Source organism: Vigna radiata, chromosome 7 (assembly GCF_000741045.1).
Source record: "Vigna radiata var. radiata cultivar VC1973A chromosome 7, Vradiata_ver6, whole genome shotgun sequence".
Classification (NCBI taxonomy): domain Eukaryota; kingdom Viridiplantae; phylum Streptophyta; class Magnoliopsida; order Fabales; family Fabaceae; genus Vigna; species Vigna radiata.
Genome location: NC_028357.1, coordinates 6,768,029 through 6,780,672, shown reverse-complemented (window position 1 = coordinate 6,780,672; position 12,644 = coordinate 6,768,029). Strand labels below are relative to the sequence as shown.

Below are 12,644 nucleotides of genomic sequence, written 5' to 3'. Positions count from 1 at the left end.
TAAAATGATGTTAAACTCCAAAAACAAGCACAAAAGGCGAACAAACAAATAAGTTTTTAATATTGATAATTTTTGTATTACTTTTCCATCTATAATATTAGAGTCTTGAATAGATAAATCTACAATATTTTTCTTTCTTGAAATATATTTTTTTTTTAATTTCATCTGCACTATAATAAAAAATGTAACTAATAATATTGAAACACATAATAATAAATAATTAAATGGTTGGTGAACCAATCCGACTCACCACGGGGTTCAACCCGGATGAGTCGGGTTCTAAGTAAGCCGAGTTGAAAACTAATCCGCATAAAAAAATTTACATTTTTTCAAATCGCACTGACTCAAACCCGTGATTGATCATATTAACTCACGAATTACAATCTATTTTGACAACACTAATTTTGAGATTCATATTGTCTCAAAAAGTCAAAGTTTCATAAATGTGTTCACACCATAAAGATATTTTCTTTTACTAACATTCATCTATAAATAACACATATTATAGTGGCCTAAATAAATTCTTGAAATATTAAAGCTTGTATTTACATTTTCAATGATGGCTGTTTCAACCGTCAATATTCTTAGCATAGTTTTGTTCTTTATTTTTGTTTCTCAAGGTGATGATTCCTTTCCTCTATGAGAAAATCATTCTAATAAAATTATTATTCATAATTTTTGTATATCATGATTTCAGGTTATAGCCAATGTTCCTTGAAAGATCTATCGGTAAGTCAATCTGCAACAGGAGTTAAAGTGCAAGGAAAAGAAGAATGGTCTGTGACTATCATTAACAAGTGTCCATGCGTTCAAAAGAATGTGTTGTTAGATTGTAAAGGATTTCAATCGGTAGAACGCATAAACCCTGCAGTTTTCAAGGTTTCAAAAAATGGGTGCATAGTTAACAATGGTGAAGCTGTTTACAGAGATGCTGTTAAATTTAAATATGCTTGGGACCACCAATTTCCATTAAATCCCATTTCCTCAGATGTTTTTTGCTCTTCAATTTAAACAAATGGAGTTTTATCTATATGCCATTTAGAATAAGTTGTTTTGTAGAGGCATCATAAATTTAAAATAAAACATCTCATCCTTTATATTTTCTTTCTCAAATGTTTTTTTTTCATGTGTTATGAATCCAAATACAAGTTTGAAGTTTATACATTAATTAAAAATGAAAAAATTAAACATAATTTACAAATATTAAGACTTTGTTCACTTGAGTGGATTTCGCGAATAGTAATTGAGAGGATTTGAAGATAAATTTTTTTTGTTGTTTATTTGAATAGATTTGGAGCTAAGTGAGAGTGGATTTGAAAGTAAATTTTTTTAATCTCTCACATAAATTAAATCTTACACTAATTCTCACAAACTTTACTTAAAAAAATTTACTTCAAATTTACTCTCATTATCTTCAAATTCACTCAAATAAATAACAAAAAAAATTACTTTTAAATTCTCTCAAATTCACTCAATTACTCTCTCTCAAAAACCTTTAAAATTTAATTACTTTTAAATTCTCTCAAATTCACTCAATTACTCTCTCTCAAAGCCTTTAAAATTTTATTGTTAGAAGTGATATTAAAATCAGATTTTATTGGTGTCTGGTTCAGACAAAAATAAGTATGTTCTATTATAATAAGATTCTATCATAATTAAGGTCAATGAAAATGTACTAAAATAAATTAATAGGATAAGTATGACATATTTTAATAAAAACATGTGATAAATTTCAACTCACATTAATTAAAAAATGGTTAAATATGTTTTTAGTCCCTATACTTTGGGGCGATTTTGGTTTTAGTCCCTCTTTCAAACTAAAGTATAATTTAGTCCTTTAACTTTAGAAAACTCTGGTTTTAGTCCTTTTTACCAAATATTTTTAACTTTATTTGCTGTTTCAAGCAAAAATTTCATTATATCATTTGGATTGTTTACATTGTTTGACACATTTTTGCTTGAAACAACAAATAAAGTTAAAAAAATTTGGTAAAAAAGACTAAAACCAGAGTTTTCTAAAGTTGAAGAACTAAATTGTACCTTAGTTTGAAAGAAGGACTAAAACCAAAATCGCCCCAAAATATAGGACTAAAAACATATTTAACCCATTAAAAAACTATTAAAAATTCAAATATGATCTGAAATCGCACTGGGTAACGAAAACAAGTTAAGTGAAGTTAAGTGATGTATAAAAATATGTTATCTACAAACATTAATAAATAAAAGAAATTTCTAGAAAGGATACTTCAACGTAATAACTAGCATTGATGGTAATAATGAGTTTCCTTTAATCAATTTCATTATTAATGGTAACTAAAATGTTAGGGAAAATATAAAAAATATATATATTTTTTTTGTTATTATCCTTTATTTGACTGCGTTTCCTTTAACAAGAAAATTCATATTGGTGACGAAAGTTTAGTTCAAATATTTAATAATCAATTATTATTTTATTAGTTAATTCGTTATTGGATTTTATAGAGTTAAGAAATAGGTTTTTCAAGAACCAATCTGATAATTAATCGGAAATTTAAGTTATTAATTTGACACTATGTTTTAGATGTAATTATCACACTTTTTTTATATAGAATGATTAAATAAAATTTTATTATTTTTGTTTATGTAGCATAATATCTACATTCGTTTTACCAAAAGCGTATTAATATATTAATAAAATTTATTGTAATTATCTATTTTTCGTAATAGGTGTAATTACCTATTTTTGGTAATAGGTGTAATTACCTATATTAATAAAGATAATTTTTTTCTTATAAATAAAAATCAAAGTAGTATTTAAATTCATTAATTAAATACATAATCGTAGTGTATTGGAAAGAGAGTCGACGCATTTGGAACCTTATTTTATGGTGTTTATTTTAATTTTGTGGACATTTGATTGCCACTTAAAATTAAATATTATACATAACACCTCAATATTAAAATAATTAAAGTGTGTTTTTTTATTGAATTTGTAAGTTCTATGTTCTTATATGTTAATCTTTAAAATACTATTTTCTTTAATTCTTTCCTAAAATCTATAAATGTTTGAGAAACGTTACATTTTAAGAAACATTAGTAAAACTAATGTTAATATTATTCTCACGTCGTGTATATTTCTAAATAAATGCATTGAATATCACTTTAATAACGAGTAATTAATAAAAGTTTGGTCATAAATTCATAATTAATTGTCACACCAATAGTAAGAGGTGCATACACTAGTGTAAAAATAGTATACAACAGTCAACGTTAAAAATGACCGTTGACATTTTTGTAAATAAATGCAATTATTAAACGTAATTTAAAATTGTAATTCGGCGTAAAATGATATAAAATGCCCAATGCCCCAGCGTTAGACATTAAAAGGTTAGTAAATTAAAAAAATTTGATCGGGAGATTGAAAATTCATTCACTTTATCTTAGCGTGCGAGACCTTTTCTTTGCTCAAACTTTTTTCGAACGAAGTTTGATGACCATCACATGTAATCTTTCTTTCATTTGATACAAATGCATGTTAACCAACTATTTTAGGTATGATTTTCGTTTGTTTTCACCGATTATTTTCGTGTTCTTGTCCTTCATAGGCGCATTCTGCTTTCTCTTTCACTGGTGACAGCACTTTATTCCGGTGAACCCACCTTTTAAAGGTTAGCTTTCGTTTTCGTTTTCGTTTTGAAGAACTTATTTGTTAATAACTTGTTTGTTATTTTTTTTTTGTTGAACTTGTTTGTTGTTGTTGTTTGGTTGAACTTGTTTGTTGTTGTTGTTTGATTGAACTTGTATGTTGTTGATTGAACTTCTTTGTTGTTTGTTATTATTCTTTGATTGATCCTATATTACTGTTTATAGTCCATGCTTTATAAAATACCAAAAACTGAAATTTGTTGTTTTTTCTGCTTTTCAAGTCTCGTAGAGTTATAAAAAAGGTCACAATTAATTAAAAAAAATGATTAATGTCGTATATTGACAAAATTCGACGTTAAATTAACGTCGTATATTGACCAAATTCAACGTTAAATTAACGTCGAATCGACGTGAATTTAGTGTCTCCTGATATGACGTCGTTCTCGAATTCGACGTGAAAGGCAAAAAATATTCGACGTTGTACGCTATTTTTGTACTAGTGATAGAATACAAATGGAAAGAAAGTGTTTTTTTTTTTTTCAGATGTATCTCAAAATATACAAGTCTTTTTATTAAGTCGAGACGTACCTAGAAACACATTTTACTTCACTTCTCGTTTTTAAGTTTACATGTTTTTTTATCATTTGTGTTAATATGATTTTTGTTGATACATATTGGATGATCTCGACAAAAGAGCCTGTAAAAATACTCGGCATTAAGTTAATTATGTTGAATAAATGATTCCACTGTATATCTTGTGAACAATGATTATATATAGTACATGGATGAACCTTGTGTATTGGGCCTATTATTCATGGGATTACCCTATTTTAGGGTTTGTTAATTAGTTTAATTCTCCTTAATGTGCTCTAATCTCAACCTAAAATGTCATTACAAGATTTCATGAAAAAAATAGTTAAGGAAAATACCAAAATTAAGAAATCAATTGTTGAATTGATTCAAAGGGTAGATAAGTTAGAAGCTAAAGAATCAAATAAATTGTTTGCACAAACCTTGATCAACCAGCGAAATGTAAATGTTATTACTTTAAGAACCGACAAACAAGTATAAGGCCCTAAGGAAGCCTAAGATGATGAAGACAAGGAGAAAGAATAAACACATATTAACAATAATGGAGGACCAAGTGAACCATTACCTAAGACTACTATTGATAAATCAAGGTTAGTGTCCTCTAATTCTTCCTCTAAAATTTTTTCCTCATCTTATTCTCCACCTCCTTCTTATCCAAATCGATTGAAGCCGAGAAATAAGAAAATCAAGGAATTGGGCCAAGAGATCTTGAATACTTTCAAAAAGGTGGGGATCAACATTCCTTTACTTGATGTTGTTAAACAAGTCCCAAAATACGCCATGTTTTTGAAAGAACTTTGCATAAATAGAAGGTGTATTAAGGACAATGAGATTGTGAATTTGGGAAGAAATGTGTCTAGCTTGGTTAAGAAACATATTGAAATATGACAAAAAGACAAGGATCCGGGTACTTTTTTGTTCCTTGTGTTATTGGAAATTCAAAGTTTGACAATCTCGAGCTAGATTTAGGAGCTTCTATAAATGTAATGCCTTTATCAGTTTCTAGTATAAGAAGTTCTTATATTTAAAACGAAAATGCAACTACAAGTTTTATAAGAGAAGCACCGAGAGAGAAGTAAACAGTAAATGCACAAATATTTTTATACTGGTTCATTCCAACTAAGATACGTCCAGTCTCCTCTAACCTTAGAGAGTTCCATTATAATCTTCAACAAGATTACAACTAAGTATTTTCACCACTCTTGGTATCCCTTGATGCGCTGCCTAGTTGAGTTTCACCCACTCCTCATTGCACAATATTCTTCACCACTTTTGGTATCCTTAGTCAGCGAATAACTCCTATTACCCTAGACTAGTTGAGTTTCACCCACTCATGGTTTCCACTAGACAATCCTGGTATCCCCCGATACGTTGCCTAATAATCATTAACTCGCTTGAGTTAACAACAAGTGTTTTAATTATCTTCAAAATTTGCAATCAACTGATTTTTTACATGTTGTTAGATGATTACTCTCACAGAGAGGATATATGTTCAATACAATACAGTCTACAGACTCGATGAGTGTTTCTCTCTTTTCTCTTTTCTCTGTACTTACAAATTGTAAGCTAATATTACAATGACACTTGAAAGAGTTTCTTGACTTTTGCTTTTTCTTTTTCTCTTCTCCGATATTCTTTTTGATCTTGAGCTTCTCTATACTTTTCTCTAAACGATATTTTTCTTCTCTTTGTAGGATGGTATTTTCGTTGTAAGTTATCCTCTTGATTGTTTCTTTGAATCATTATCTATTTAAAGACTCTTCAAAAGATATCGGTTAGACTGAGCTCTTGCCATTAATTTCGTGTCTTCTTTGTTTAATCATGTAACACAGTCATTGGTTAAAGTCAACCAGTTAGAGTAGACTTTCTTTTTCAGTACTTTGATAAAAGTAGGTTGTATTATTTTTCTGGCATGACTTCTGATGGAGAGAACATTTTGTGAATATCTTTTTTGTCTCTAACATCCACTTCTCATATATTTTGAATAGAGCATGTGGATTCATGTAGTAGGTTATCTGCATAAAATAAAGTAGATCTACATGTAGCAGATATGTCTTTTCTCTGGCCACTTTTGTTGTTTTTGAACATTGAGCATTTGATGACATTTAATTATTGATCAAAACAACAAAGTGTTTTTTAGATTTTCTATCATTGAGGTAACGTTTATCTTTTAAGCTTTTTTCTAAGATACCAAGCGTTGAATAAGATCTTCATCATTGGATGAAGTGAATGGTTTAGCTCATGTTATCGTTTAGTCTGTTGTAAACACTTATGAGATTTTGCTTTCTTTAGCTAGAGCGTTAAGCATGTTTTGTCTTCTATATGTTTTTGGAGTATAATTTGAGACACTTAAGGATTTTACCAAAAACATTGTCTCGACACTTCAACAACCTTATCCATTTGAGAGTTAAACTAATATTGTTTCGTATAGTATAACTTTCTCTTTTAGCATAACTCACATAGATGTTTTGACTTGGAAGTTGTTTAGTGTTGTGTTTGGATGCCTTAACTTTGGTTGTTTTATGTTTCGTTTATGCCTAAGTGTTTTCTTAAGGATTTTCCTATGTTACTAGATGATTAGGGATTTTGAGCCTTACACTTATGTTTCTACTTATCCTATTATTCTAGTTATAACATATTTAGATTCTCGTTTTGTTTAATGTTATTTGGTTAAACTTCAAAACATATGAGAGCGTTTAGGCATATAAGTCTTATAGACGTTTAGGCATATGTATTTGTCCGAGTACATAAGTTAATTTTATGCAGATTTCTACATATTGGATATGAAGGATGGTGAAGGAATTAGTTTAACAATTATTATCTTGGAAGACCTTTCATGATGACAACATGAACCAAGATAGATGTGCATGCAGGATCATTGACCATGGAGATAAGAGACATAAGGTGCATTTTAATGTATTAGAAGCCATGAAGCACCCGATTAAAGATCATTCTTAGTTTTGCATTGATTTATCAAGTGATGTTGTAAATAATTTTTCTTCTAGTTTCTTAGACATTTTTTTTTAACTTTTTCTCCATCTTTGGATTTTTCTTTTTCAAAAATGACATGCATAACTTTGGACAACAAAGAAAATTATAAAGCAGGTGATATTGAGGATGCGGTGTCAATAGATGATACCTTTTTGGCATCCAAGTGTGATGTTGAGGTGACTAAGCTTAGGTAGTAAAATGTTGCCATTTGTGATACAACCACCCACTTTAGAGTTGAAACCCTTACTATCTCAATTGAAATATGCTTATCTTGAGAGGCAAGAGAAACTCTCTGTTGTTATATCTGCATTGCTTACTGATGAGCAGGAAGAACAACTTTTGCAGGTTATCAGAATTCACAAGAAAGCAATAGGTTGGACTTTGGCAGATATTCCTAGTATTAGCCCTTCATTTTGCACACATAGAATATTGTTGGAAAGGATGCTAAACCAGTGAGACAACCTTAAAGAAGAATGAATCCTCGACTAATGAAGGTTGTCAAGAAAGAGGTCACCAAGTTGCTACAAATAGGTATTATATACCTCATGTTTGACATCACTTGGGTGAGCCCTGTACATGTGGTTCCTGAGAAATATGGAATCACAATGGTAAAGAATGAGAAGGATGAGTTGATTCCTACTTGTATTCAAAATAGCTAGAGGGTTTGCATTGACTATAGGAGATTGAACCAAGTCATTAGGAATGATCATTTTCCTTTGCCATTCATGGGTCATATGTTAGATCGTTTGACAGGTAAGTCACATTATTATTTTCTATATGGATTCTATGGGTATTTTTAAATTTGTATAGCCTTAAAGGATCAACATAAGACTACTTTCACTTGTCCTTTGCAATGCTCTTGATACATTTCAGCGATATATGCTAAGTATTTTTACAAATTTGTTGAAGCATTGTATTAAGGTTTTTATAGATGATTTTAACGTGTATGGTTCATCTTTTGATAATTGTTTGGCTAATCTTGTAAGGGTTTTTAAGAGATGTGAGGAAACTAACCTTGTTTCAAATTTTGAAAAGTGTCATTTTATGGTGGAACAAGGTATAGTTTTGGGTCATGTTGTTTCTAGGAATGGTATATTTGTAGACCCTGCTAAAATTGATATTATTTTACAGTTACCTTCGCCCTCTTCTGTACGAGAGGTTTGATCTTTTCTTAGACATACAAGGTTTTACAGGAGGTTTATTCAAGATTTTAGCAAGATAGTTGATCCTCTCTCCCATGTATAGGGGAATGATGCTTTGTCTAGTCTCTGGCTCATAGTTGAGTATAGTACCTAGTATGTGATGTGTCGACGTTTTTACTCGTAAGTCCTAGCAGAGCAGGGAAGCAGGTCCTTTAGCCATGAGGGCGGGACAACTCGAACAGGCTTGTATGGAGAAGTTATAGGTTGTATGGTTACGAACCTGTATGGAAAAGTTATAACTGCGTGAGGTTTAGATATAGGAGATAGACCAAGGTCCTTCATGATGATGTTGAAGATTCATAGTGACAATGTGTTTGGAGACGATGTTGATAAGGATAACGTTGATGAGGATCATGGTATAGTAATGATTATGTAAGTAAGCGTAACGCCGTAGAAGACTGATTATTATTAAGTTGTTGTTACTTGTTATGTACGTATTATATTGTTATTGGTTATGCTATGGTAGCTTACCCATATTTGTTTGTGTTTGTGGATGTGTGTGTCTTACGATGATCGTATGACCCTTGGTCATATGAGAGTAGAGGATGTTGCAGATGTTATATATGTATGATAGAGACGCGAGAGTGGGGAGTATCCTTAGTTTATTTAAAGTTTTTGAGTTATAAACTTTAGAAACAATGTCAATGGATTAATTTTATTTCTTGGTTTATTTTATTAATTTTGAAATTTTGTAATTGGATTATATTTTGTAATTGGATTACCATAGTCGATTATTAAGACTAGCCATTGGAGTTTTTAGACATGTTTTTGGTCGTTGTGCATTCATTAAATGCATAATCGATTACCATAAGTGGATAATCGATTATCATGCGAGAAAAAGCTGACAACGGATTTTTGGATGTGTCCTTGAGTGAGGTCTTTATAAAGATGTTTTAGACTCTCATTCTAACACATGAAAACATATATGATATTTTTGTTTTGTGATAAATGTGACCTAGGGTTTGTGTAACCCTTGTGTTGTGGCTTTGAGAACTTGGTGTTGGCATAGAACAAGAACTTTCTTTAGGAGTGTGATTAAGTGTTGCTGTTGTTGCTGAGTAAATCCTGTCATCCTTTGTGGAGATTCGAAGGAAGTGTTCATCCTTCATGAAGTATTCGGAGGAGGTGTTCAACCCTTGTGGCCTTTATAGGAAGTAAGTTTCATCTCTTATGGTAACAAGAAAGGTGTTTTCTAAACTCTTAAACTCGTCTTTTTGTGTGATTGTAATAGTTTATTGGTTTTATGATAATGGAAAGTTAATCTCTGTTTGGGATTAGCAACTAGACATAGAATCTTGTGATTTGAACTAGTATAAAATCATATGTGCAATTTTCTCTCTTTCTTACTTTTATTATTGTTTGATTATCTTCTAAAAAACTAAAATTAAGAGAAAATTATTAAAGGCACACATTTGCAATAAGAAACCAAAGGAAAGTAAGTTCATGAAGTCCAAAGGAAAGAGAAGATTTAAAAGTTGGGGGAAGGAGAATCAAGAATCCTCCTCAAATCACCGTTGTTATGGTTGTAGGAGAGAAAGGACATATGAAAGCGGATTGTCCAAATCCAAAGAAGGGTGAAGAAAGAAATAAAAGAAGTTCTTTACAAAAAGGAAAGCGTACATTGCTTAGGATGATGATAATGAATCAACATCAAGCTAAAGTGACTATGATGAGCAAGCTAATAATTGTTTAATGGCAAACAATAATATATCTGAAAGCTCAGTAAGTTCCTCTAACGACTCTGAAGATTCTAATTATAGTGATAATGGATTGCTTTATACTTACAAATAATTATTAGTTAAATCTGAAAAATTAGATATTGCTTACAAGAAATTGAAAAAAGATTTTAAGGAATTAAATTTAAAATTCGAAAATATTCTTGAAGAAAATAAAAAAATTTAAAAATAAAATTTTATATTATGAGAAAGGTAAATATACTAGCAGTGAGAATGTATTTCTAACGTAAATAAAAAGAAACTACTATATGAAACAAACCATACTGAATGTAATAAAAATACTTTGCAAAAGAAAAAGATTGTTAAAAGTAAGTATGCTCCTCATTATAATTATCAAAATAAAAGTAAAAGAACCCGTGGAGTTTGGGTATAACTTATAGGAAGATATACTTGGGTTGTAAAATAATTCAAAATATTTTTCTAACTAACCCAAATGACCCATACAAAATTGTTGGGTACCTACAATAACTTGTTCTTTTTATTTTGTAGATAAGATTGAAATTCAGGAAGTCCATGTGGTATCTTGATAGTAGTTGTTCAAGACACATGAGAGGAGATATAAAAAGAAGTTTACAAACTTGTAGAAGAAGAAACAAGGCTATGTTACATATAGTGGTAATAACAAGGAAAAAATCCTTAGTATAGGAGATATTGGAAGTGCAAACACCTTGATGATAAAGAATGTACTCTTTATAGAAAGGTTGAAGCATAATCTACTCAATATAAGCCAAATCTGTGATAAAGATCTCAAGGTAACCTTTACACTAAATTACTACACTATTCATGAAAAAGATTCTTTAGGAATTACTTTGAAAGATATTTGACATGCTAATATTTATTTAATTGATTTAGAAAATACATCTAATAAAAATATTTCATGTTTAGTAGTAAAAGAAGAAAATCCATGATTGTGGCATAAGAGAACTGCTGATATTCATATGTAACAATTGAATAAGTTTATGTCTAAAGATTTAGTAATTGGTTTACCAGAACTAAAACTTGTAAAGGACAAATTATGTGTGGCATGTCAAAAGGGTAAACAAATTAAATCATCTTTTCATTTGAAAAATATCGTTTCTAGCGAAAAACCCTTAGAACTCTTGCACATGGATTTTTTTGTCCTTCAAAAATAAAAAGTTTGGAGGAAATTATTATGCTTTATCTATAGTAGATGATTATTCAATGTATACATGCATATTCTTTATTACTTTAAAAGGTGAAACTTTCAAAGTATTTAAAAAGTTTGCAAAACAAGTTCAAAATAAAAAAAGATTTAAAAATAAAATCTATATAAAGTGATAATGGAATTCCAAAATGAATATTTTGAAAATTTTTGTGAAGAAAATGGATTTTCTTATAACTTTTCTAGGGATAGAACTCCACAACAAAATGGAGTAATAGAAAAAAAGAACAAATCTTTAGAAGAACTTGCTAGAACTTTATTAAATGAATCAAAAATTCCAAAACATCTTTGAGCTGATGTTATGAGTACTGCACATTATTTTAAAATAGAATGCTTATTAGACCTATTTTAAAATGTACTCCTGATGAATTGTTTAAAGAAAGAAAGCCTAATGTTTCTCATTTGAAAATATTTTAAATGCAAATGTGCAGGTGAAAATATTTCTAGGATTTTCTCTTAAATTAAAGCTTATAGAGGTTTTAATTGAAAAACATTTGAAATAGAAGAATCTATGCATATTGTCTTTGATGAAATTATGGACCATGAGGAAAAACATCTTGAGTCAAAAAATTTAGATGCAGGTGAAAAAGAAGACTTGCAAAGGACAACAAATGAAGAAACAAATAATCCTCAACTCGAAGATTTAGCAAAGACATGACAACAACCCCGAAGATTATCATTAGACAATGTTATTGGAGATGTTTCAAAAGGGGTAAGTAGTAGAAGAAATTTGGTAAATTATTGCATGACTGTAGCTTTTGTTTCATAGTTAGAACCTAAGAACATGAAATGAGCTCTTCAAGATCATCAATGGTGTATAACAATGTAAGAAGAACTCAACTAGTTTGAATGAAATCAAGTATGAGAATTAATGCCTAAAAAAGACACTCATCAAGTGATAGGAACAAAATGGGTGTTCAGAAACAAACTAGATGAAGATGGAAATATAACCAAGAACAAAGTTAGGCTTCTGGCACAAGGATATAGTCACAAATAAGGTATTGGTTATGGTGAAACATATGCTTTTGTTGCCAAGTTAGAGGCAATACGCCTATTTCTTTCTTATGCATCTATTATGAAATTTAAACTATATCAAATGGATGTTAAAAGTGCTTTTCTAAATGGTTTTCTAAAAGAAGATGTATTTGTTGAACAACCACCTAGTTTTGAAGATCATAAATATCCAAATCAAATCTTTAAATTAAAGAAAGCTCTTTATGGTTTACAACAAGCTCCTAGATCTTGATATGAAAGACTTTAGCAATTTTCTGTTAGAAAATAGATTTAATAGAGGTAAAGTTTATTCAACTTTGTTTA

The 12,644-nt window shown here is 29.8% G+C and overlaps 1 protein-coding gene across 1 annotated transcript; it reads left to right on the top strand.

Moving 5' to 3' along the window:
- Nucleotides 1-542: 542 nt before the first annotated feature.
- On the top strand, nucleotides 543-1,011 carry LOC111241941. Its single transcript, XM_022782684.1, has 2 exons — nucleotides 543-620; nucleotides 698-1,011. The coding sequence occupies exons 1-2, from the start codon at nucleotides 557-559 to the stop codon at nucleotides 1,009-1,011; spliced, it is 378 nt and encodes a 125-aa protein (XP_022638405.1). The 5' UTR covers nucleotides 543-556.
- The last annotated feature ends 11,633 nt before the right edge of the window (nucleotides 1,012-12,644 follow it).

What these genes read in the sequence shown, in the direction of transcription:
- LOC111241941 (XM_022782684.1), top strand. Translation starts at nt 557, where the DNA reads ATGATGGCTGTTTCAACCGTCAATATTCTTAGCATAGTTTTGTTCTTT. An exon ending in CTTTATTTTTGTTTCTCAAG is followed by an intron (nt 621 to 697) that starts GTGATGATTCCT and finishes TCATGATTTCAG; the next exon opens with GTTATAGCCAATGTTCCTTG.